At 42.3% G+C, this 27,744-nt stretch overlaps 1 protein-coding gene across 1 annotated transcript; it reads right to left on the bottom strand.

Annotated features, from left to right (window-relative positions):
• Positions 1–2,007: 2,007 nt before the first annotated feature.
• LOC115355624 (protein mono-ADP-ribosyltransferase PARP12-like) lies at positions 2,008–26,779 on the bottom strand. The gene is made up of 21 exons (XM_030046482.1): positions 26,086–26,779; positions 22,683–22,818; positions 21,964–22,333; positions 20,895–21,006; positions 19,592–19,658; positions 18,858–19,001; positions 17,613–17,755; positions 16,069–16,154; positions 14,777–14,890; positions 11,541–11,880; positions 9,122–9,257; positions 8,623–8,959; positions 8,404–8,454; positions 7,743–7,869; positions 7,471–7,636; positions 6,196–6,316; positions 5,995–6,091; positions 4,521–4,593; positions 3,811–3,941; positions 3,389–3,540; positions 2,008–2,532 (listed from the first exon to the last, which is right to left on the bottom strand). The coding sequence occupies exons 1-21, from the start codon at positions 26,358–26,360 to the stop codon at positions 2,036–2,038; spliced, it is 3,675 nt and encodes a 1,224-aa protein (XP_029902342.1). The 5' UTR covers positions 26,361–26,779; the 3' UTR covers positions 2,008–2,035.
• Between the last annotated feature and the right edge of the window lie 965 nt (positions 26,780–27,744).

The following is a 27,744-nucleotide window of genomic DNA, read 5'->3' as shown; positions in this document are numbered from 1 at the left end:
TTACAAATCACTGCAAAGTTTCTTTCTGCTGTGCACAGCCAGCAAAGCAGAAATACACCCCAAAATATCTTTAACAACAACAACAACTGCACAGCTCATGTTACCAGTCATTGTGTAACTGTAGTAAATATCACTGCCTCATTACAGAAGGAGGTGCAGATTAATGTTTGGATGGTCGAGTAAAAATAAAGACACAGATTCCAGGTTCTGCACAAGACCTGAACTTTCACCGTCCTGATCTAAAATCTGAGCAGTAAACGCAGCCGGAGGAGCCTGGCCGGCCTGAGGTAAAGCATTCCAGTGGGAAATATGAAGCCATCACATCAGGCGACTGGACATCTTTCAGTTCATTATTATAACTTATACCATGGTCTGGGTGAATACTCGATTCTGATTGGCTGCGGGGTGTCCGTTAAAATGTGTTATAGGACACCTGTAAAAAAAAAAAAAAAAAAAAAAGTTCCGGTCAAATAGCCTGATTGGTCTAAATTATTGCGCTGGCTCAAACGCCAGTTGGTAACCTTGGCAACAGAAACTCAGAACATACGTTAACATACGTTATTTTATAGTTTATTTATCACAACGGGTCTGTCGCGGATTTACACGAACCACAGCCTCCGGAGCACGGCTGTGGGTCGACTCTCAGACGCCGGGCTGGAGACACGCCAGATCATGTCTGTGACGGGGCATCGCTGTGAAAGCAGCCTGCAGGCTTATTGGGCTCCGTCAGGCCAGGAGAGACGAGAATGGAGCAACATTTTGTCCCAACCAGCAGTGGTCAGGGTCCACAAACGTTAAATCTCCGTACTTCAAATGCCACTATGATGGACATGCCAGTATCTCTATCAAATTTCACGATCAACGGCAACGTTGCATTTAATTTTAGATAGTTCGTCTTGATACATATTTAATGATCAGAGTGAATGGTGGATAATATTTCTTGCAATAAAAACGATTTAGGAAACTATCTGTGGACTTTGATTCTTTGAAACAAAATTTCGCATCCGGTAAGAGGTGCACTTGCCCTCTGAAATGATACTTTTTATCACGTAACATAACGTTAAGCAATCATCTCACTTCCCTCCACTGATTAGGCCTAATATAACAGCTGAGGCGACCGAGCTGCCGACCGAGCTGCAGGTTCTGTGGCCAGAACCTGCAGAGCCGGTTACCTTCCTCCGCTTCGCTTCGGACGGTTCACGCCTCCGCGTCGTCCATTAATTTATGATAATGGACACCTCGTCGGGCATTATCCCTTACATATTGACGGCCTTGTTTGTTTGTCCAGCACTTTGTGGATAATACGGTGAGCAGGTTCACGCTCTCCAGAGGACAAACTCTTAATTTTTTGAGCTGATGACTTTTCCTCGAGCCGAAATGTCAACATCACACAAAAGATTTCAGACAAATTAGTGGATCAAAACATTTGGTGAATGCCTTCATATTCCCCAAAGGAAAATTCTGCTTCATTGTAGTGAACCCATGACCTTTCCTCTGGCGCCACCCTCAGGTCAAACACTGGACTTGTACACAGCATTTCTCTAAATGTAGCCTAATAGATGGAAGTCGTTTACTAAGCATATTTCATGGTAGTTATTAAATATGACATGATTACAAAGGATTGTGATGCACAAAGTTTCCTGAGCAGACTCTTTATCAAGGCAAGTCGGTGACACTTGAAGCCTGCTGCTGCCTCTCCACAGATTAGCAGTGAATTACAGATTGATAATTGGAACTGGTAGTTCCCACTAAGCAAACTATTTTGCGTGTTGGTAAAGTTAGTGTTAATGCAACATAATTAACAAAATTAGCATTTTTTTTCTTTCCTGTGCCGTCGTTCACAACATTGTAGTGCCCATGTAAAGCATTGCATGTAATTCAAGCCAGTTAAATGACATATTGCACTTATTAGTAAATTTGACAAAATAACAGACTCTTTGCATTAATGTAGACGCCCACAGCCCCTGCCCGACCACCACCACCACCACCACCACCAATGTGACTGCAGACACATGATCTCGCTTCACATTTGCTCCTAAAGGATGACACATGACTCTTGCTGGTTATTTGTGCTGTAGCTTGATGAGGAAGCTGATGATGAAGGATATGAGTAAGCTGTTGTGTAAGAGGAGGTGGCCGGTCTGGCAGCAGGACGAGCCGGTGTGACCTGAGGAGCCGGTGTGAACTGAGGACGAGGTTGTCTGACCGGAGCGGAAACTGGTTTTTGTGCCGGCGCTGATGCTGCGCCGTAATAGTCGCGGAAGATGTTGGAGGTCTTCTCCTGGTACTGCAGCAGATACTCCGGGTAGATCTGGTGCTTCTCGAACACAACGAAGATGGAGGGGTCGCGGACGTCGTCCACGCAGCTGTCGTAGAAGTGCACGTCACCGCCGTCCTTGGAGGGAGGTCGGACGTAGTCGGAGGATCCACGGGTGTACTGGCCCACCAGCACCAGAGAGACGAACATGGACTTGACGTCAGACTGGCCGGTGTAGCTGTGTGAGTACTTGGCATCCCGGGCAAAGTAACTCCCTGAGAGCAAGAGAAAGATCATTTTGTTTGCTTTAGGTCTGCCTGGTGACCATGACTTTGATCACAGTGAGCAACATTCACATAATTTCAACTTTTCCAATAAAACTTTATTTTGGAATATTAGCAAAGAAAGATAGAAAGAAAGCATTATTTCTGTCTTTTAGTGCAGCGTTCCCCAACCCAGTTCTCAAGGACCGCCAGTCCTGCAGGTTTTGGTTTCAGCTCTGCTCTTGCACACCTGACCCAATTAAGGCCCACGCATCTTCCTGCATGCCCTGTTCAGGTAGATCTACTTCAACCAATCAGCATGAAGCCCTTAAATGGATCAGGAGTGAATGAGCAGAACCCTGTTTTAGTGGACCACACTTTGCTATACAGTGGCAGAAGGTAACACTGCAGTCCCATTTGGAGCTGCTCGATCCAGCCACAGAATGAAACCCAAAGAGTGCAAACATTTTACTGCTGCTAGATTTCAACAAGATGTTTGGTACCATTTTCCCTCCTGTATGTCCAGCATTTCGCTTGTTAGCTTAGCATAAAGCCTTGAAGCAGTGTATCATGTATTCGTAGATTTGAAAAACATGTCTGCAGCAAATGGCCTGAGATCGGATTTGAAGCCAGGATGCTGCGATCAGGACTCGGCCTTGGTAAGTGGTACATGCTCTATCAGGTGAGCGTAAGACAGAAAAAGGGAATTTTGGCCAAAAAATTGGAGTATTTCTTTAAGAGTGACATAGAGGTGGCTATTCATTCCTATTAGAACTCAATGGATTAATTTCTTACTTAACCAAAAACGGCAGAAGTACACATCATTTATTAGCGACAAAGTGTTAAGCAACACATCTGTTCAGCTCACCTCTGCCAAAAGCTGTTCCATGAGTCCCGCAGATTCTCCAGTCGAAGTTGTCGTGGCAGATGGCGTGTACGTGTTTCGAGTCCGTGCCATGGAAAAGCTTCTTCTCTTGCACATTTCGTCCGGCGTTGTTCTTCTTCATGTAATTCTTTTGACTTTTAATAAGGAAAAAAAAGAGAAAGCCTGTGGTTAATGACCTGGTGCAGCTGGCCCTACAGAGATTTGTGTCGCCAAAGTCTTAATAATCATCTGGAGAACTGTCTCCACGTGTCATAGCCACTGTTTTTGACCCCATTTGACCCAAATGGGTCAAATGAGAGAGCTTCAGGTTTAAATGGAGAAAAACAAATCACGGCCCTGTGAGATAAATAAGTGAGTAAGAGCAACGTGAAAGTGACATTTTAGCATTCAGTATGAAGTCTTACCAGTCGTAAAATTCCCAGAGTTTTTTGTTCTGAATCCTCTCAATCTGCACAATGTCAAAGCCGGCCATCGTGTTACAGAACAGACCTTCGATCCTCTTAAACTCCTCGGAGGATCTCTGCAGGGAGACTCGCTGAAAGAGACGTGCAGAATTTCCTTACATTGCATAAAAAAAATATTGATCTCAATGACTTTAAGAACACGATCCTTCAAACAAATATTCAAAATATCATGACAATATTGCATGGGTGACTGTTGGTGTTTTCACATAATATTGATAAATAATCATCAGTAATGTGGATATGATGACCAAGCAGGTAGTAGCAAATAACATGGCAGCTACAACAATCCAGTAAATTCAGAAAACTGCTGTGCAGCCTTTAAAACCAAGAAAGGACAACACCTGTACTACATCACGATATTATGACATCCAAAATCCCACATGGCATCTAGTCTCATATCACAATATTGATGTAATATTGATATATGATACACAATTTTACCTCAGGGATCAGTAAAGTACTTCTGTTTCTGATTCTGACATTGCCTTGTCCTACTTCAGAGTGATGGAAGGATTTTTTAACGCCAGTTTAGGGTTTAAACTGCAAAATGTCCATGTTCCTCAGATGTTTAGATGTTTAAGAGTTCTGGAGTGACTTTTCTCACTGAGGTGCAGTATGAACGCTGGGGGTACAGAGCATTAACGCAGTACCTTGTATCCTGTTTCAGGGATCTGTGTCTTGTCCCAGTATGCCGGTACTCCTCTGCTGTTGGACTGAGGCTTCCTGCAGACAGAGAGGACATTGAAGGTTCCTGTGTTGCTCAGTGGGTAGTGGTCAGGTGGTCCTCAACCCAGCCCTCGAGAAACTCCAGTCCTGTGAAGTTTCTACTCCTGCACACCCAATCCAGAGATTTCCTGACCCAGATCAATCTGGAGAAGGTGTTCATACAGCAAGCAAAACCTGCGGGCGTCTCTTGAGGACTGGGTTGAGGACTGCCGGGATTCAGCGTCATCTCATCTTAACTTCTCAAAAACAGCAACTTCAAACTTTAAAGTCCCCCTCCAGTCATTTATTAAGTTCTAAAAATAATCTCTATTGATCATCATTACATATTTAGAAGTTTTTGTTTTCCCATGAAAACAACATCCCTTGCCCTTGTTTTCAACTTCAGTTTAGTTTTAATTAGTTTTTAAAGTGGATTTTAAAGTGTTTTAAGTTATTTTTGGGCCATTCCATGTCATTTCACCAAATTTTCAGGACATACCACGCACTTGGGTCTCAAAAAATTCTGAAAAATTCACCAGTTGTTCCTTATTTATCCAATAGGCACACTGTAAAATTTTAGTTTGCTCGGATGGAAACTTTTTGAGATATGGCCAATTTAGTGAGGGGAGTATGTGTCGATTTTGGTTGATTTTTCGCACATCCTTAATTTTCCTCCATTTTCAGGTGTCAATATCTCAGGAACTACACCACATAGGAAACTGAAATTTGGTACGATAATACACCTCCACCTACTCTCTCAGAATATACAAAAACATCTGTCATACGTCATAACTGGTAGGCATGCCAGCCCCTCAAAAATGTAAAAAGAAATTACACGGGTTTCGTGTTCGACCATGTTTGGGCCTTCAGAAAACAACTTTGTATTTGCCCCAGCTTCTTGATTTTTTCAGAGCTTTGAGATACATACATGGACTGTTCAAAGCATTAATGGTTAGTCAGATATATGCACCAGTTTCTAGATGGCAGCCTCTCCAAATCCAAAAAAAAGTTTTCATGTCAGATTTTCATTGGCCCATAACTGCATGTGGGAATGTATTAAAAAAATCTGATCTCTGTTTTAATTTCCACAGCACCTCACTCCCTTATCTGGCGTTCCAGTCGACAGGCTGCAGCAGAGGCGTCAGCTTGCCCTGTCTTCCAAGGCTAGGATAGCTATTTCGGCTATTACAAAGACTCTCTGTCTTCAGACTGTCTCCATGATAAGTCCCAATCTATGTTGAGTGTCCTTCAGAAACCTATAAAGTTCTTAGGATGTGGGAGAGCCGTGAGAGCTGACCGCGGTGCCGCCTGTCCGACACTGCCATCATTCCTCCTGAGGCAGCTGACTCAGTAAAGACGAATATTAAACATAAGTCATCCTCAATAAACCTTGTTCCATTCCACAACCATCAGCAGTACCTCACTTTGGCTGTTGCTGCATCGGCCGACGAGACAAAGGCAGGTCGTCTTCTCACCAGCCGCTTGGTGCCGTACTGCTTGTTGGTTTGTATCATGTCTGAAAAAAGGGGAGATGTTATCGTGATTATATGGCTGAGAAATACACGGGAAACGAATGGCGAACTGGAACTAATGAGGTCATTTGAATTAACTCTTGTTCACCCTTGAAGCTCAGTGAATATTTCTGTGACCCGGCGGTGAACTCCACCACGCTCTTGTCATCGTTCAGGTACTTCTGCTCCAGCTCTGCACCGCTGATACTGGCTGCTGAGTGTCCGGCAGTCTGTGACACAGGTCAGGTAAAGCAGGTGAAGCTCAATTTTACCATCTGGTAAAATTAGAATTCATAACAGTTACATGGCTAAACAAAAAAAAAATCTACACTAGAACAAGTAGTTTAGGTTAAAAAGCAGCTGAAAGTTGACCCAGTTCTGATTTTTTCCTCAGATTTGATCTTGCTGAACAACATGAAGGGCCCGGTGCAAAACCCAGTGCAACACAGGTGTGTCTTTTCTAGTTTCCAAGCGGCTCAGTTGTCATTTTCACATTTTGGAAAAAGCAAAGTCTCTTGTGTCCATCGCCCAGGGGACAGCTGCAGTGTTGCTGTCTTGAGGCAGTTCAAAGTGACCGAGCAACAAAAAGCAGCTCTGAAGTCAGTGCTGTCTGAAGCTCACTGAAGCTGAGGTTTACTGCATGTTAGACCCAAAACACAGCCATGAATAATGAGGAGAATCAGAAAACCTTTCTGAACATGGCGCTTGAAGAAACCAGCATTTTATTCCGCTGTTAAAATATCAAAATCACGCCCTGAATGACCTGCACCGTGCTCTGCAGACCGGGAGTTTAGATTATTAAAATAAAACTCAAAATGTCATTTGCCCGACAGTCCATCATCACAATGAATGAAACAGTCTTGCAGGGATTCATTTCTTTAGTAGTTTCCATGTTAATGGGTGTGAAGTCTATCAGCTGCTCAGATGGAGGGCAAGAAGGTAGAAAAGGGTCTTCCTATAAATCTACTGTATTGGTGTCCTCATGTTTCCCTGATGTTCAATGAATTTCTTTTTATGCTGTTTACACTGGCATAAAAAAAAATCTGATCTAGGCCACTTTTTTCTGTTTGTCCTCAGAGTTAAAATCTTGTTTTTCTTCAAACAAATTGGAAAATCTGTAGGAATGAGATTTGAGAATTGTTTTTTTCCAGACTTTTCTTGAATCAAGCGTCATTTTCTTGATCCAAGAGGCTGATCTGCCTTGTTTCAACACATTTATAGTTGTTCCCAGACAAAAAAAAAAAAAAAAGAAACAAGTGAAACTGGGATTATCTCATCTCTCTGGCAGATTTTTTAACCTTGTTGTTAAGACCCACCTTATGCCTTAAAAACAAGATTTTAAAACCTGATATGAATAAAGTGAGTCTGGCTCTGGTTAACTCACAGCAGAGGCGTACTGGTTCCAGTTCCCGAACTCGTCCTCCCAGTACCAGAGCCACTCGGTGGTGAGGACGAAGTCCGGGTGCAGGACAGAGGAAGCGGTGGAGAGGCGTCGCACTGCGCTCGACCCGCGGGTCATCGTGTCGAAACAAACGGGCTCAACGCCACGACTGCAGAGCCGAAACAGAGGCAACAAGAGATGCTATGTCCTCCAAACACAGGAAAATGAGCAAAATCAACATGTGACACATTAAAAACCGTAAATAAGCAGCGTACCTGTATGTTTTCTTAGGGACGCAGTAGTCCTTCTCGATCTCCTCGCTGTCGGGCAAAGCGGTCCACTGCTGTCCCTGTCTGAGCTCCCATCTGTACGGCAGCTTGTTGTGGGCTCTAAAACATTTGTCTAAGGCGAGAACATCACCAGACACCTCAGTTATAAAATATACAATACTGATAATACATGTAATATGGATAAAGATGAAATTAAAGGAGCAGTTCACCCAACAATCATCGACTCACCCTCGTGTTGAATCTAGGGCTGTGTGATACACCCAAAAATAAAGTCTCATTTTTTTTCCCCACTCTTTTTATGATTTTAATCTAGATTTTTCTTGTTTTTCCACTCACAAATTTGTGCATTTATACATTTCTGGGCATGCAGATTCTATTTAAATTAGTGAATTGGGTCTTTTTTTTTGGCAGAGGTATAACATCACATGTTGTTTAAATCCCGATTTTATGATTCAGAGGGGGGTTTTCAAAAATAAGTTCGAATTGATCCATTTATCATCCAGGTCTAGTTGAAACAAAGGTTATTATTTTTAACAAAATCTAATGAAATAACCAAAAACCAGGTGTAAAAACACGATACGTAAGTGAATCCACTTTTTGTCCCATCCCGTTTTTCCTTGCATCAGTCTAACTGTGAAGCACTCACCGCCATGTTTACAGTGTCCCTTGATGAAGTACAAGCATATCTCAGTTTTATCTGAAGGGACACAAGCAAAAAGTACAATTTTAGGTAATAATCTGATATTTTTTACATGAATACAAGTCTGGGTTTGCAGGCGTATGTTATGTTTCTGTCAGCTTAGTTGGCATGAAAATCCAAGGAGAGAGACGTCCCTCTGATGTAGAACTGCCTTACGATCTTTACCTTTCTGAACATCATTCCGCGGTCTTTTGTTTGGTCCATCATCGCTGTTGGCATAAGCTGCGTTAGCCCGTGCTGGATGCTGCTGGTTGCCTCTGTTGCCCCTGTTGCCTCTCAGAGCCTCTTTGTTAATATAAACATACTTGAGGGTGTTGATGAGCGGGGCGGGCACGCCTCGGGCCTGCAGGGTTTTGGACGGATGCGGCTCGTGGAAGTCGTGCGCCTTGTAGCAGGAACAGTCTCCACGCAGGTGTTTCTCACAGATGTGGAGCTTGGTGCAGCCGTCGCCGTCCCGACACTCGCCGAACAGCCCGTCGCCTTTGTTGTACTCCATGCATATCTTTTAGGAAAAAAAGTAACAGCGAGAAAATGTGGGTACAATCACTACAATCGTGCATGATTGTTGCCAGATGTCTATCTTTCAAAGAATTCAAAGGAGTCCTTGAGAAATGTGAACCTAACCACACTGGATATCATCATTCCTGATCTTTCTCGGACTTACGGGCGGCAGCATGAAGTTGTCGTTCTGCAGCAGCAGCGTGCACAGCTCCGTCCTGTCCAGATCCTCCAGTCCGTGCTCCTCGAGCAGCTTCACATTATGATCAGACTGCAGCTCGTGGGAGAAGTAGCACTTTCTCCTAAAACGATAAAAAAGTTCTGGTTTACTCGGGTGTCAATCAAATAGCTTTACTGTCATTGTACCCAAGTTACAACGAGATTGGTTCAGGATGCTCTTACCAAAGTGCAAAGAATAGCAATAAATATAAAAAGCAATGAATAAAGTAATAATAATAATAATAATAATAATAATAATAATAAAACTTTATTTGTATAGCACCCTACCTTTATAGCACCCTTATTATTATTTGTATAGCACAGGGATTAACTCAAACTGACAAAACACTGGGGAAAGTAAAAAAATATAATAATAAATAAATAATAATAAAAAAATATATATAATAATAATAATAAAAAAAAACATGTACAAAAGCCCACAGTATAAAAGCAATAAAATAACCCTAATCCTCCGCCACCACCCTGCTGGCTTGGTGCATGTCAGGGTTTCTAGATTTGGGTGTGAGGATGGCGCTAGACGAAAGGTTGACATGGTTCATTAATGTAAAGATCGGCAAGGGCGTTAAATATCACTCCAAAGTTCAGCTAAATTTTGGCGAGGGAATTTCTGGCATCTCCAGGTGGGGTCCCTTGACCTCTGACCTCCAGATGTGTGAATGAAAATGGGTTCTCTCCCCTTTGCAGACGCGCCCACCTTCTGCTAATCCCATGCAGTTTGGGCCCCAAAGCCTGCAGTCCACATGTGTTCTTGTGGCCTGTTGTAAAATGGTGTGTGTGTGCAGACTGGGGCCTAAACAGTCTTGGAGCTGCATCAGTTGGCTTTGACTGGAAAGCTGAGACTCTTGTGGATTCAATGAGCCACATTTGATTCCTGTGTGATGATGTTGGCCCCCATAGCAGCCATTTCACTGCAGGCAGAGACTTTTGTCACACTGGACGTCGCTGGAGAAAATGACCTCTAGTGACCTCTAGGAGAATCACAGCCTCATCAAACTTTACAACCACAAACTAGAGGAGGATTCAAAAAAAAAAACAAAACAAAAAAAAAACAAAACCCAAGAATCATGATCATCTTGAATCAGGAGATAAACATATCTGACACCCCTGATTTAGAAGTCCACTTAAAAACAACAATAACAACAAAAACAAAACAAAAAAAAAAACCTGAAAGTCTGCAATCCTGTAAACATCCAACTTGGAAGTTCCGGGTGTCGGAATTTCCCACCAGCACCTGAATGCCTCTCAGACTCCATTCATTTAAATGAGCACAGAGATGACCTCAAACTGACAAAACACCGGGGAAAGTTACTGAGCTGACTGATCTTTTTTTTTTTTTTTTTTTTTTTTTTACCCACTTTCCCCTCGGGGATCAATACAGAACCTCTGATGCTGACTGTGACTCCGATCAGGATGATTGGTTAAAGCCACAGTGAGCGTCCTGTCCACCATCTAAACTGCATAAACAGAGCCAGAGCTTTGGTTTGTTATTATTCTATTAAAGGCACTCTGTCTCTGTTTGCTTCTATTTCCGTCCTGGCAGAGTTCGGCCGGGCTCCTGAAACCCGAGGAGGCCGGCTGGACGCTTCACCCCAGGAACACGGACACACACTAAAAACCGGTTATCACTGATGATAAATGACATTCTTTATTGTGACATTTCTCATATATTTTTTAAATATTTACATAACCTAAATCTATTAATTTCTGACATGATTCCTACGGCCCTTCATGTTCATTAATTGTGGTAAACAGAGGCACGACAAGCCTTCCTTTGCTTGGTTTATTATTATTATTATTATTATTTTATCACTTAAAAAATGCTCTTTGCTCATGTGTATTTTTGTTTTGTTTGTTTGTTTTTAATCTCTGCCTTCGGTTTACCGTCCAGTTACACATTTCTGTATATACTTTGCGTTTAAAACCCCTGTATCTCATTTATTTATTTATTTATTGTTTTTCATTCTCATTTGTCCTCTATGAGAAGTTGTAGGTTCATAAATTACATGTTAAAGTAAAGAAAAAAAAAAAAAAAAAGCTTCACCCCCGGTAAGTCATATTTGCAAACGTGAATTTTAAAAATTCATGTCATCTGCTGTCATATGTGGAAATGATAAGAGAGAGAATTAAAGACAGTAAAACAGTTAAATAGTAATAATAAATAAATAAATAAATAAATAAATAAATAAATAAAGTTCCTGTCCTCAGTGCCGGGGCAGGCCCGAATCACCGGCAGGACCAGTTTCCGGTAAATGAGTTTTCCCTGGCGCTAGGCCTCAAACAGTCAGTCTCATTTTAATAATAACAGCAATAATAATAATAACAATAGTAATAATAATAATGCTCACCTGCCCTGGCTGAACGGGCAGGATCCCAGCAGGAACTTTCTGCACAGATGCAGGTTGTTGCAGCCCTGACACACTTTGGCTTTGCAGAGTCGCAGCTCCGTCTTGGCCACCACCTTGTGCTCCCCGCCGGACCGGCAGCACACAAACTTCTCCCGGTTGGAGATGATCCGCCTCACGTCGTCGAAGCAGCCGTTCGCCTCCAGCTCGGCCACGGGGATCGATCCCTGATTGGCGCAGATCAGCTTGATGACAGCGGACTCCGACATGTTGACGCTCTTCCTCCGCTTCCTCCTCACTTCTGGGGAAACGCCGCTGACTGAGAGCGCAGGCGGCCGCTCTGCTATCATTTATGAGGAATGGAAAACGAAACTTATCTCTATATTTACCCCGGCTCGGTGCTGTACCGCTGCTGTCCACCTGGGGGCAGCAGCGAGCCGTTCACCTCCGTGTATCCGGACAGGGTTGCTTCTCGTTTTGAGTCTGTTTAACTTTTTAAATGCCTTGGCTGTGTGGAAACTTCCGCAACATGAAGGTGTGACGCTTTTATGATCACACTTCCTGCACAGCCAGCAGCAGCAGCAGCAGCGTTTCATTTCAGCAGCTGATTTTAATTTAATCTCAGTCTTTTCACTAAAATGCAACTCTCCATCACTACTGCACTTTATCCCACATGTTGCCCTTTACACATGTTTTGTTATATGTTTTATTTATTATATATTCGAACTTATTGGTTTTTAGGTTGTTATTATCTATTATCTATTATTATTCACTAGACCTTGGAGACACTTTTCGTTCTTCCATGTTTTTTTTTTGTTTTTTTTTAACATGTTTGAATGACAAAGTATATCTGAATCTGAATCTGAATATTAGTTTTAGTCACATTTGAGTCATCGGAGTTATTGTTAGTTTTAGTTCAGTTTTAGTCGATGAACTCTGTAGAAGTCTTAATCTTGTTTTAGTCACATGATATTTTTGTGTTTTTTTTTCCCCAAATGAAGTCAGTGACTTCCCATCAGGCACACACACACACACACACACACACACACACGATGATGATGATTTCAGCTGCTCTTCAGTCTGAACTGTATGTGTTTAATGATCCAGAATGCAGAGGAACAGGACAGGAGCTGCACTGACTGCTGCTCTGTTTACCTGTCAAACAGGTGGAGAGCCCTGCAGGTGTGTTTTCAGTTTTTGTTCTGTCCCTTTACTGTTTTTTTTTTTTTTTTTTTTTACTGACTGGTATGAGCTTGAACTTTGCACTGAGAAGGTTGCTTTCAGTTTCATTACACATGTACAACAATGACCATAAAGATATCGGGTTCTATATTAATAATGGTTCTGTCCTGTGTTGTCTTGTTGTCATGGTTATTATCCTCATGGAAAAAAAAAAAGGTTGTTGACAGTCATCGTCATCGAGGGCCAGGCCAGATTCCTGTGGTGCCGCTCCAGGTGGCAAAACTTCCTCTTTAGTCTTCAGCAGATGCATGTGTGCAGAACACCGAGCTGCTGGTGCATGTCCTGCTTCACGCTCATGATCATTCAAGCCCAGCTATGAATTTTTAGGAGAAATATAGAAACATGAGGCACAGATATAAATATGGAATGATGGGGGAAGTTCTGTGTCTGCTTCCTCCAGGATGAGAGGTTCCTACATTGAGTTATCGTGGCTTTCCACAGGCAGGCGGTGACCCACAAAATAATCTGCGGAGTGAAATGAAGACGGAAGAAAAGGAAACAGGAAAAAAAATCCCTTCTCTTCCTCCTTCAGGATCTTATTAATGAGATGGTTTTTCAGTTTAATCTTAATCTGTGACCAACAGGCTTGTGCTATTCATCATACTTTTTCTGTGTGGTGTCTTTTTTTTTTTTTTTTTGGTTTTGTTTTTGGAGTATGATCCTTGTGTCAGCGAGTGAGGACGGCTGCATTTTCCAGTCATTTTCACAGAGCAGTGTGTTAAACTGCACGACACTAAAAAAATAAAACAAAAAAATATATTTTAGTTATTGAGAAAAGAAAACATTGATGCAGCAGTCCCAGGGCCCACGAGAAACTTCACTTTGCAAGGTCGGATCAGCCGCATGAGTTTTCTCAAGTTTTTTTTTCTCATAAATTTGTGACTGTAATCTCAGAAAATTTCTTTTCTCTCATAAATTTGTGACTTTAGAATTTTCTCATAAATGTGTTTTTTCTCATAAATTTACCACTTCACTCTCAGAGAATGTTGCAGTTTCTTTTTCTCATAAATCTATAACTTTAATCTCAGAAGTTTTGAGGTTTTTTTGAGAATATATTTTTACACATTTTTACAACAAATCAGGAACAGGAAGATTGATTTTTTGTTGTTTTTAATTTAACTTTATTGTGACAGAGACCTGAGCATTTACAAACAACAATATGAAATTTTTATCACCAACCACCTTCACCCATGGGAAGTCACGTGACTCTTTAATTACACGGCCAAATCACCAGAGCCGCTTAACGAACACATCGTCGTCATGGCGTCAAATAATATAACACTTCCATGGCAACACACATGTAAAATACAAATATTCTTCCTATAATGCCATGACAGAGCTCAGTATGTTCACACGGACTGCTGCTGTGGTTAAAAAAAAAAAAAAAAAAAAAAAAAAAAAAAAAGCGCTCACAGGTGGGCTTTTATTTTGAAATTGTTCTGCTTTAACCCTCGGAACAAAATTCCATCTCTCTTTTTTCCAAAAATTTAGAAAAATCACTACTTTATCCTCTGATTTTTATTTTCTTTTTATTTAGTCATTCATTTATTTTATTTATCTGGAAACTGTAGTGTCTTGTCTAAAAAAAAAATAATAATAATAAAAAAAAAAGTTAAATCCAAACATTGGCTCTAAAATAAATTTAAAAAGTAACAAAAAAGGAAGAAAAAAAAGAAATAAAACTAAAACTTTTACAGTACAAGAGGATGAAACAGTCAAAGATCAGTGTGGCTGTTTTCATTTGATTTTATACTTTTTTTCCTTTTGTATTTTCCAGAATGAAAATTGCACCTTCATGAGTTAAAGTTTTTTTTTTGTTTGTTTTTTCCAGAGGGTTCAATAAAAAAAATTCAAAATAAAAGTCCCTGCATGCCAAAGAGTTAACAAAGATTTTATTTTCCAGAAAAACTTTACGACGTCACTCTGTGTGCTGTTGAAGTGGTCGGAGGTGTGTGTGTGCGCGCGTATGTGTGTGTGTGTGTGTGTGTTGGGGGGTCAGGGGATGCAGTCCATGACGTGGATCTGCAGGGAGTCCAAGTCGGGCAGGACCTCGTCACACTTCGGACAGGTGTGTCCTGGGATTTCTCCTTGCTGCTGCGACATGTCTCTGCCTGGAAGAGACACACACACACACACACACACACACACAGTGATCACAACCTGAAACTGATTTTTGAGTATTTTTTTTTTAAAGTCAGGAATTTAACTTTTACTCCACTTTAAATCAGATCCATCACAGAGAACAGATGATCAATGACCGACTGTGGAGCCTTTCACAATAAAAGCTCAGTCAGCAAAGACGAGAAGAGGAACCTGCTTCTGCTTTGAGTCATTTTCCAAATTTCACAATAAAAGCTGCACCATGAGAAACTGCAGCGAGGACCGTTTAGACTCAACCGGTGAAAAAAATGCGGAATAAGCGAGGATGATGAGAACCATGTAGACTCAACAATCACATGCTATGCTTCTTCCACGTGTCGGTTGAGTCTACAGGGTCCTCCCTTCAGTTTTAGTGTAATGCCCCTTTAAAAGCATGCAGTGTGCAGCGTGTTCTCTCCTCCTTTTCTAACTGCAGGGAAAAGATCCCAGCGAACACAGTTACTGTTTGGAAAAAGGAGCTCAGTCACTTTTACTGCCAGGACATTTGACATGAGACACTTTGGACTTTTACTGCAGGAGATTTTTACTGCACTACTTCTACTTCTACTGCAGTCACATACCAGCAGAGGAACAGTACTTCTACTTCTACTGCAGTCACATACCAGCAGAGGAACAGTACTTCTACTTCTACTGCAGTCACATACCAGCAGAGGAACAGTACTTCTACTTCTACTGCAGTCACATACCAGCAGAGGAACAGTACTTCTACTTCTACTGCAGTCAAGTACCAGCAGATATACAACAGTACTTCTGCAGTACTTCGAGTTCTTTCACTGCTGATTATTTTTGTAATCCAGAAGACATTTTCCAGATGTTGGAGTCCCCATATTTTTGTCTGAACCCGACCCGAGCCCCGGATTTTGCTCGTCCTCCATCTCTAGGTTACGTTTACCGCCTGAAGCAGCCTGTGTGTTCGAACCCGAACATAATTTCTAAATATTTGTCCAAACCCACGTGGTTGCAAGTTTGTAGCACAGATTGACAACTGTCAATCATTAATGGCCACACCCATCAACTTTTTATCAGATCGCCCTGCAGCACGCGCTGCCGTGACAATCCCGTTCTAAATGAAAGTGTATTTCTGCCGGACTGCCGGGTTCTCTGTGAATGAGCCCTAAAAGATAAGCACCTCCTCTTCCAGCCAGAGTGGTGGCGCCCCCTTGTGGACTGCATGCCTGTGACATGTGTCTCCTCTGCATGTTGTTCAGCGACTGCCTGTGTGCAGAGCAGGAAAACGAAAAAAAAAAAAAACCTGGGTTAAGGAAGACCTGACGAAGGGAGCAGGCATTTCATGGGGAATTTCTGCAATTTAAGGAAATATCCTGTAGTTTAAAGAGGCGATTCCAGGCAGGGAAGTCCAGGGATAAATTTCATCAGCGAAGTCAAGGAATATCTTTATTTTAAAAAGATGGTTCACTGTCCAGGACCATGGAGGGAAAAAATTAGCTGGTTAGCAGCAACCATGTCCATTTGTTGACCGGTTCTCTTAGTTCAAGATGACAGTAAAAGTGTTCAGAGGCTAAGTCACACCGCTTCGCTGTTAGCTGTTTGTTTTTTAAAATGACACTGATCGTGTTCGTATGACGGCGTGTTAGGGCCAGAGTTGGGAGGAAAAAAAAAATATGGAAACGAGGGGAGGGGTAATATTCTGAGAAAAAAATAGAATTTCTCAGAATAAAGTCGTAAATTTACCAGAAAAAAAACTTGAAAAACTTCTGAGATTATAAAGTCAGAAATTTGTGAGAAAAAAACTTGACTCAGAAATTCAGAGATTATAGTTGTAAATTTACAAGAAAAAACCCCACACAGATTTATGAGGAAAAAAGCTCTAAAATTCAGAAAAATAGTTTTTCCTATGTTTTTTTTCTTGAGTTTTTTTCTCGTTGCTTAATAATCTCTGAATCTCAGACAGAGGTGATTCCAGGCAGGGAAGTTCAGGGATAAAATTATTCCGCGAAGTCGGGAATTATGAGATTTTTTTTTCTTTTATAACATGGTTCACTGTGTGGGACAATGGAGGATTTTATTTCCTGTCTATTTTTGCATTTGATGGTTTTCAGTCGGGCTGAAGTAAGAACCAACTGAAAAGCAACATTTTTAGGTCATGAAAGCTCTCCGACCGTCTCTAGTTACAAAACAACTCGAGAAATTTCACATCGAGGCCAACATAGGAATTCTGCATAGAACTCTAAAATACCACAAACACAAGACCTCAACTTAATTAATGTAAATGTAAATTTACAATCTTGCAATTTGAGTTTCCAAGTTCCAACGGCGCAGATCTTTGTGTTTCCAGTTGACTTTCGACTGATTTTCTGTTGACTTTCTGTGCTGCTCTAGTTTCTTACTCCGCTTGGAAAAAGATTATTTCTCCTCATTTTCCCTCCACTGAACGACTAAACAGCAATGGGTTCAGTCACTGCAGATTTTTTCAATATTGATATACAGTATATCATAATGTAACTCAAGAATGCAAAATGCTATTTAATAAGCAAATTACCGGCCACCCAACCCTGGGAAAAAAAAATAAATCAATACGCATATCGTTACATATCGTGATTGTTTTTTTTTGTTTTGTTTTTTTTTACTGAATCAGTGTAAAGATATTGGTATAATATTATGAAACCAGATGATCTAAGGGAGGATGTTTAAGACAATAATTTCCCATCATACCTGCCCAGTGAGTCCACCTCCTTATGCAGCTGTGCGTTCTGCCTCTTCATGTTCTCCAGCTCAGCGGCCAGGCGGTCCTTCTCCTCCTTGATTTTCTCCTTCTCGGATCGCTCGGCGCAGAAGTCGGCGGCGTAAACCTCCGCCTGCAGAGGACGGGACGCAAATGCACGCCATCTTTAACTGCAGCCAGTTTCACACTTCCTCCGAGACAGACAAATACCTTCTGTGGTGAACTGCATGTTAAGGCAGGGGTCCCCCAAGGCTCTGTCTTGGACCCACTTTTATTTACTATTTATGTCAATAATCTAGGTCAACATGCACGTTTTGATCTCTACGCCGACGATACAGTCATTTACCGTTGTGGTACAACCACCGAGTTTCTGCAGGCTGTTGTCATCACACAGCTACAGCTGGCTGAAATAAAACTTGCGCTAAACACTGCAAAATGTAAAGTAATGTTATTTTCAAATGGTAGGAAGACATTAGCCTCTACCCCTAATGTCAGAAGCTTGCAAGGAATTCCAACTTAAGTAGTGTCCCGATACAAGTATTTAGGCATTTAAATTGATGAACGTTTATCTTTCAGCTTGCATATTGAAAACCTCGTTAAGATTAAACCTAAGCTAGGTTTTTATTTTAGGAACAGATGAGGTTTTAGCTGTCTCCTGCATTCCTCATGCTTACTGGATTACAGTGACCTGCTGTATATGGAGGTAAATGTTTGCATGGGTTGGGCAGTGTGTGCCGCAGCGCTCTGAGGGTTACCACAGGCTGCAAAGCCTCGACTCACCATTGCACCCTTTAGTGGCCCTCTCTTTCAACACACAGACTCACGCATTGGTTAATATTTATCTATAAGTGCATTCTGGGTCTGCTCTTCACTTACATCCGTTATAAACAGTGTTAACAGTCTGCGGTCGACTGAGTCACTCATATTGACTGTCCCTATGGTTCGCACTAAGTTTGGCAAAGTTTTAAAATCTGTGCCCCTGCTGCCTCTCGCTTAGGGCTTTTTTTAAAAAAAAAAAAAAAAAAAGTAAAGGGTATGGAGGCAGAATCCATTGGAGTTTGTTGCTGTGCCCCTTCTCAGCCAATTATATTACATATGGGTTTTTTTTTTGTCTGTTTTCTAATGTTTGTTCGTCACTCAATGGGATGTACCTTGTTAAATAAAAGTTAAATAAATAAAAAGTAAAATATATTTCAATGATTTACGTGCAGCCATTTCATTCCACACACACAGACCTGGGCCTTGAAGAAGGACATGTTCTCCATCTCCTTGTCTTTCTGCTCCATCTTCTGCTTCATGGCGTCGATCTGATCCTGTTTGGTGGCGAGGGCTCGCTTGGCGGCGGCCAGCTGGCCCTGCAGCTCGCTCAGCAGCTCCTTCTGCAGCCGAAAAGGTCAGAGGTCAAACACGCCTGCCTGTTATTATCCATGCATTCAGACCAACTTACAAATAGCTTCTCAAATGATGCAGACTGCAGGATGTCACTGAGTTCCTGGTGAGAAACATCCCAAAAGCTCAGCCTGGTGGTGTGCAGGTGGAAATTGCTCCTGTTTTTATCTGTGCTTCATTAAACTGGACTTCATAAAGACTTGATGCTGCTTAGAGCAACAGTCATGAGGTGCTAAGGTTATTATAGTAATTTTTCAACAGTTTTCATATTTATTTCGTTGCGACTTTTTGATTTCAGTTTAGTTTTAGTTCAATTTTTAAAGGGTGTTTATCAGGGGTGAGACTGAAAAAGGTCACAAGAAGATTCGTGAAATACAAACCCAACAAAACATCATTCATTTAGGACAGACGACCAACCAAATAAAATGACCAAGATGAAAACTAAAAATACTTAATTTTAATTTCTAATTTTAGTTGATTCTGGCTTAGTTTTGTATGTATTATGGGTGAAGTACCCCTTTAAGCGTTGTATGTTGTGTGTTATATGTGGTGTGTTTGTGTGGACAAAAGCAGGACTCACGTCTTTCTTCCTCTCGTCCTTCAGCTGGTTGTATTCCTCAAGCAGCTTGGAGTAGGCCAGGCCGTTCCTGACAGGGAGGAAGGAGATGATTGGTCACTCAGTGTGTGAGTGTGTGTGTGTGTGTATTTTTATGATCCTGATAGCCTCGATACGCTGTGGCGGCGTGTCAGCTGGAGTTTGGAGCTGAGTTTCTCTGCGTGATCCCTGCTGTTTCGACCGAGAAAATGATCTGCCGATGGTCATATTGACAGCACAGCAGCAACACTTCATAACCGACACCTTTCACTAATATCTATTTAGCTATTTAACTATTTTGGCAACTGAATGGATGAGGTGGAGGCCGGTCCTGTGAGGGGTGGCCCGGGTGTTATCACCGCTGAGACAGAGGGCTCGAGTCTGAAGAGCACGGCGAAAGTGCATGAAGGGCGTGTCCAATAACTGCCTTGATAATAGCAGAGCAAACTGCAGCACTGACTTCAGAGCTGCTGTTTGTCGCTCAGTCACTTTCAGCTGCCCCAAGACAGCAACGCAGCAACAGATGGACACAAGGGGCTTTGCCGTTTCCACAACGGGGACGCCGGACGTGAAGGTGACAACCGAGCTGCTTGGAAACCAGAAGAGACACCTGCGTCGTGTTTGGCACCGCTGAGGTGTAAGACCAGCCCCCGGGACTCTGACAGCAGCTCCAGGGGTTAAAGTGGGACGGGTGGGGGGGGGTGTAAGGGGTGGGTGGTTTGAGGTGCTGCATCCTGGACGAAGAACAAGCAGCCGAGGTGAAAAGTGACAGCTTTGTGAGGGAAGAGAGCTGCAACTACAACTGTGCAAAACATACAAATCAGAGAAGACAACCAGCCTGTCACTGTGGTATTTAGCAATCAGCCAGTAGGGGGCATCTGTCCAGCTGTTATCACATTCTTTTATTCCTTCATGTGGATCCCCATTGGTTTCCAGAGAGAGGCTGAAAGACATACGGTCGTCGCTGTGGGGCGGCGTGGATGAGGAGGCGGTAAACGGGGGGTTCCTGGTTTGATCTCCGGCTCCTCCAGGCAGTGTGCTGAAGTGTCCTTGAGCAAGACACTGAACCCCTAACCCCTCTGCCGTGTGTGTGTGTGAATGGATGAATGCGAGGAAAAACACTGTAAAGCACTTTGTGTGGTTGGTAGACTAGAAAAACGCTATAGAAATGCATTCTGTTTACTCTCCTTGAATCAAGGACGGTAGATGGAATCAAGGAATAAAGGATCAAGGATCATTGAATGGTAGAGGAGTGAAAGGTAGAGGAGTGAGTGGTAGAGGAGTGTACCTGGGTGTGTTTTCAGGGTCGCACTCCTCCGTCTCCTCACAGTTAGGCGTCGCGGTCCACTGTTGTTCCTCGTATCTGTACGGCGGCCTGTTCGGGCCTTTATAACTCCACTCTGAGGAAAACACATCAGCAGACATCGGCTGTAAACAGTTGAAAATGAATTTAAGAAAAAAACAAAAATCAAGCTTTCAAAGCGTGGGTCAGCTCTAAGTTCACACTAATGAGCATCTCAACCCGATGGCAGCCACTCAACATGCAGGTCAGTTCGATAAAAGTCAAACCTGCAGCTGCATGAACCCGCGGGCCTTCGTTACATAACACCAAGAGGAATAACAGGATCAAGAACTCGTCAACACGCCCAAAAGATCAGTGGAAACGAAATCCTGAAAAGTAACTGGTACCAAAGGCGAGCAGAGCAGATACTATGTCATGGAAAAGTACCCAAAGTGCGATGTTAACAGCAGTGCCTCATGGGGGATTTTTGCTACGAATTAACAGGGAAAATTTCACCGATTAGCAGTTTGGCAGAGGACGTAGTGAATTTTTGAGCTGGAGCTGGAGCTGCTACCCTGTGCAGTCAATTACTGTTTCATTCCTAAGAAGAATTTGAGGAGGAATTTTTAATAAACGAGTATAACACTTTTTGGCGAGTGTAAGGCACTCCTTCTCCTTCTCCTTCTCCTGCTTGAAACAGATGCAGCAGGCTGGCGAGATGGTATAGAAAAACTTTTACTGTTTCACTGGATATTTTGTGTACCAAAGTAAAGCGTTTAAATGACGTGTTCATTTATTTTAGGAAGGCAAGACTCTCCTATCCCTGAAAACATGTCAGTATGTATTATTCTCTCTGTCGTGTTTGGAACCAATTGACTCCTTAGGTCGTCTAGTTTCAGAAAATTTTTACTTTAAAATCCACGGATACCAATAGATCCATATATTTGTGACAATATCGGCTGGGTACGAGTGAAGAGGGCTTAATGATTTGTAGAAATAAATCGTAAACGAAAGTACAAATTGAAACTGGTTTGCTACGTAACTCCAGGTTTGTAAAACTTGGAGCTTTTCTTACGCATTTGTCTCGGTCTTCCGTTCAGTCCGTCGTCACTGCCGGCGTAATCCGGGACGCTGGCGGCGGCGGCGTGGATGTCGCTGCTGGAGAAGGCTCGCAGCATCTGCTGGTAGCTGTTCCGGTGGCCCCCGTTCTCACGCTTCCTCAGCGCCTCCTTGTTGAAGTACACGTACTTCATGGTGTGGACGAGCTGGTCGGGCACGCCGCGGGCCTGCAGCGCCTTCAGCGGCTGAGGCTCGCCGAAGTCGTGGGCCTTGGGGCACTTGCAGGGTCCCAGCATGTACCGCTCGCAGATGTGCAGCCTGTTGCAGCTGTCGCCTTTCCGACAGCGGCCCGTCAGCCCGGTGCCGTTGTTGTAGTCGTGGCAAATCTGGTGGAAGACGGGGGGAAGAGGTGGTTACAAGAAACAGCAATTTCTATCAATCAGTCTCTCGCTGTTTGAGACAGTGAAGGGAAGTACGGGTCTCTGACAGCTCCCTTTCCTCCAAGAGCCGTTCAAAAGTAAGGAACCAGCTTTTTCACTGTCATTTTAGCTATTTTAATAAAGTATAATTCTCTTTCATTATCTATTTATTTTGCTTTAAGTGTGTTCCTAAAGTTTTAGGCTGTGCAGATACAGACGGCTGTTCCTGTGCTGCTGAAATATGACCAGTCTCATTTATGCTCCCTTAACAAAAATGAATAAATAAATTCGGAGGAGACGAAGGCGTTGGGCTTACGGGCGGCAGCAGGGAGCCGTCGTTCTGCAGCAGCAGCGTGCACAGCTCGGCCCGGTCCAGCTCCTGCAGGCCGTGCTGCCTGAGCACCTCGGCGTTGTGCTCCGACGTCAGCTCGTGGGGCAGACGGCAGCTGCGGCTGAAATGAAAAGGGCAATATTTCAATATCGTGATATAAAGCGACACATCGTCTGAGAGTCTGGATATCGTCGCCTGGCATCCCTGTTGTCTTTTCCTGGTTTTCATAGTTTCTGTGATTTGCGTTTGATAAAGGCATGCTTCATAAATAAATAAATTAAAATAATAAATTTAAAAAAAAAAAAAAAAAACATTTTTCCCAAGTTTTTTTCTTGCAAATTTGTGAGTTTTTTTCTCATAAATTTACAACTTTAATCTCAAGAATTTGTGAGTTTTTTTTCTCATATATTTACAACTTTAATCTCAAGAATTTGAGTTTTTTTCTCATAAAAAAACTCCAGACTCAATAATTTTTCTCCTCACACAATGGCCCTAACACTTAATACTACTTTGTTAAATCCAGTCTTGACTTTGTATTTTCAGAATTTTTGAGTTTTGTCTCATAGAGTTGTGGGCTTCTATTTTACATATCAGGTCACAAGAGGTTTACAGTATGAGGTTACATCAAATAACCCGTGTATGTATTTGAATTTCTTATGTTTTATGTATTATGTTTCTTATGTTTTTTTTTTTTGTTTTTTTTAATTTATTTAATTATTGTGAAGGAATTTGCCATGAAAATCCTGTGTTGCGTTAGCCTTTGTCTGACCTCAGAGTTAGACTAGTGGTATTTATGATGGGTCAGACCCTCTGCCAGCTTATCTCATTTAGAAGGGGTTGCTTGTCTGAAATTTATGACTAGGCCTGTCCATTAGCGAGGTCTGTTTCTGGAAAGTTTTTATTGCTTTATTGCCTGATTGACTGTTTAAGACATGCAAAGTAAATGTAAAATCTGAAGACCTTAAAAGCTTCCAGTCACCTCTGTCATACTGACAAGCTTTGGTGTGTGTGATTCTCCTGCTGTCACAGCTTTAAAGGCCTGAAGACCATCTGACTGTTCATTTTTGTTGTAGAATTCCACAACATTATTTTATCATTTTATTTGTTAATATAATATCAATATCGTTTTTATATTATAATATTGTGACATTCTTTTTTATCTTTATTTTTTATTTTTTATTTTCATGTTAGTCATGTTAGTCTCTCTAATAAAATTTAAGGTCCTCCTCAGGCCACACTACAGTAAAGAAAACCTCTCGAGGCTTTACCCAGACAAAACTGACAGGGAATGCAGATGCGCGCAGACTCCGTGCAACCTCACCCACATGTTTTCAGCCCCTCCCCTCAGGCAGGCGGCTGAGGAGCATCCACAGCAAGACCACCAGGCTCAGAAACAGCTTCTTCCCTGCAGCTGTCAGACTGCTGAACTCGAGCCATGCTCTGTAGTCTCCCACCCTCTCCCATCTCATTCTCTCTTTCTCCCTTTTTCTGCACAAATCACTTTCCACCATAAGTGCAATATCACTAACATGCGTGTTTAGCACTCACAAGCTAATTTCAGCACTGACTGTGTATCAAGTCTAACAGCTCCTGAATCCCAGTACCGGGCGTCGGGTTCTGTCACTTGGTCCATTTATATATGCTGCTTATATCTATTCATATACACTGTTTATATTACATATATACTGTTTATATTTATATAGGCTGTTTATATTTATTTATATATACTGTTTATAGTTTATACATACTGTTTATATTTATACATATTGTTTATACTTATACATTTTATATTTACATTTCTTTTCTTTTCTTTTTTTTTTTTTTTTGCCTTGCTTTATTTATTTATTTACGCTTATACCGGGACCTGAGTCCTAATTTAACGTGTAAATGTGAGCTGGTATGACAATAAAGTTCCTTGAATCCTTAAATCCTTGAATCCTTGGTCACGCCCCATGCTGTCTGAATTCTGGCTGCTATTTTTCAAAACAATTTCAAATATATTGGGCATAAAAGTCCAAGTCCAACCCCGCATGTCGCTCTTTTACGCAAACCCCCAGACAACCTCCGCACCACAGCCATTCAAAATATTCCAAAAATTCTTTTATTATGGAAATCCCCTCGACCACCATCAATCAAAGTCCAGCTACATGACCTTTTTATTTCTTCTGAGACTGGAGAAGATCAAGTTCCATGACAGGTTGTATACACACTGGAGGCCACCACTTAACTATCTTGATAAGCTGCCCGCTCGGGGAATGTCTCTGTGAGGACCCGCCGTACGATATCCTAAAATAATCCAACATAACTGATTTGCTATGATGACTGAGGAGTAAGCAGCCTCTGACTTTCACTTTGCACTTCTAATGACCACTAACACTATTTTTATTTTATTTATTTATTTTTTCAATAAGACTGTTTTTTCCCTTTAAGTTATCTATTTTATATTTATATTATTTTATTTACATATATATTTATTTGTTGTACTTGTTATCTATTTTTTGTTGTGTTATGTTGTCTTGTTATATCCCAGGTAACACTTACACTGTGCAAGAGGACCATGGATATGGGTGGTGGTGGTGGTGGGGGACGAGGGTTCATTTAAGTTCATAGATAGATAGATAGATTTACTTTAACTGGCAGCCAAACTGGGAAATTCTTCTTCTTTTTTTTTTTTTTTTTTTTTTAAATAAAATGTAAATTTCATAAAATGTAAAAAAGAAAAAGAAATTGTATAATTGTATTTTTGTATATACACTACTTGTCTATGACTATTATTCTATAAATAAAAGTTATAAAAAATAATAATAATAATGTTTGTGTCTGTGTAGACCCTTGGAACGTTTAGGTGGGTGGGATCAATGTGTCGCTCTTTATGTTTTCGCTTTAAAATCAACAAAATTATATTGGAAAAAAATATATGTGAGCTTTTTTTCTCAGAACTTTACAACTTTAATCTTAGAAATTCTGACCTCCCCTGACTCCATAACCCCCCCACACACACCATCTCTCCCCCTGTCAGGGCAGACTGACATGTGAACCCAGACTGGGTTCACGTGTGTCTTTTGTTTTTTAACTTCACTCACTCCGGGCAGAGTGAACCCGCTCACTGCTCCACCTAGCGGTCAGCGGGGGTCACGGCAGGCGACTCAGACCTTCATCTGCGTGTCGTCTGGCCCCCATGACGTGTTTACAAAGACTGTATGCTGCTCCGCTATGGGATTATTATCTAATATCTGACAATTTACAAGACAGCAGCCTAATAATCGTAATCCAACAGGATGACGTCACGCTGACTTCATCCGCCGCTGTTTTGAGCGTGAACGCGGCTTTCGAAACAGGGCGCACGGGCTCGCGTTTTCAGATTATAATCTTAATTTGCGGCGCTCACCTGGCCTGGGTGAAGGGGCAGGCTCCGAGCAGGAAGTTTTTGCACAGATGGACGTTGCTGCAGGCCCGGCAGTCTCTGGCTCGGCACAGCTGCAGCTCCGTCTTGGCCACCACCTTCTGCTCCCCGCCGGAGAAACACATCACAAACTTGTCCTGGTTGGAGATGATCCGCCTCACGTCCCGGTCGGAGCCGAAACAGCCGTTCGCCACCAGGTCCCCGACGTTCACGGAGCCCTGGTTGGCGCAGATGAACTTGACGACGGCGGACTCGGACATGGTGCAGGCCGGGTTTCCGTGGCCAGCTGCGGCGGAGGGGAGCGGAGCCCGGCGCTCTCGATTCTGCCGACTGGAAACTGAAACTGAAGGGAGCGCCTGTGTGAGCGGTCACATGGAGCCTGGCCACCCGGGCACCCCCCCCTGCTGACGTAGCACCGTCTCTCTGACTCACTTTCAATTATTTTCCCCACCACTTCTCACTGTTTCCAAACTCTGGAATGACACCCGCACCCCTTCGTCCCAGACTGAGATAAGGTCTCACTCCAGATTAGGTCTCAGATCAAATTACAGCTTTAACACTTTCTTCTCTCGCTTTTATCTCAGTCTGAGCTTTCCCAGTCAAGTCACCTCTAATTAGGACCCCCCCCTCTCCAGTCCCCCGCTGGCCTGCACTCACATTGCCCCAAACCCAACTGTACTGAAGCAGGGTTGCCTCTGGCACGTACGTCATCACGTTGAAATACGACACACGCATGGCCCCGACGTCATCATAAATCAACTTTTGTTTATACACTTTTTTCTTTTTCTTTTTTTTTTTTTTTTTAAATTACTTTATTTGACATCAGATGTAGGCTACAATACAAAATGGCATGGTACATTTTCTGTAACATAGAATGGAAAAAGGCAACAGACAAGCCTCAGATTATTGTACATTAATAAAACAAACCACATGACTAAAATTTAAGGGGAGGAAAAAAGAAAGAAAAAATAACAATAAAAATAATAATAAATAAATAAAATAAAATAAAATAAAAGGGGTGGGAGCTAGGGTTATTTTTGTTTATACACGGTTGCTGCAGCACAACGGACAACGACAAAAAAAAGACACACCCTGTGTTCCAATACCCATACTACCATACTATTTAGTATGCAAAAAAAAAAAAAAAAAAAAAGAATTAGTACGTTCCAATACATAGACACACATATCACCCAAATCTCGCTCAGTGACAGCAGCAGCGACAGGAAGACAGAAGACGACAGCGCAGTATGAAACAGCGCCGGCATTTTGACAACAACATTCAAATGTGGCGCTACGGACGGCAGAGGAAGTGAGCGAGAGGGTCGGAGGTCAGGGATGATGTATGTAGTGTGTCCCAATAGTATGCACACTACACTGCATACTATTGGGACACACTACATACATCATACAATATCATACAATACTGCATACTACACTGCATACTTTGTAAGGGCAGCTGCAGTACATACTAAAAGTAAAAAGTAGAAGTATGAGATTTGGAATGCAGGGACAGACAACATGGTTGATTATTGATTGCACGAGGCGGCGTGCTGCGTGCGTAACCGTGCATGACCTCGTGTATGAACGCCCGCACCGTACTGAAGCACACCTCCTCCAACCGTGCCAGAGCGGAGGAAGTGTGCT

The sequence above is a fragment of the Myripristis murdjan genome, chromosome 23, assembly GCF_902150065.1.
Source record: "Myripristis murdjan chromosome 23, fMyrMur1.1, whole genome shotgun sequence".
NCBI lineage: Eukaryota > Metazoa > Chordata > Actinopteri > Holocentriformes > Holocentridae > Myripristis > Myripristis murdjan.
Note: the sequence above shows the minus strand (reverse complement) of the source record. Positions and strands in the feature narration are given on the sequence as shown.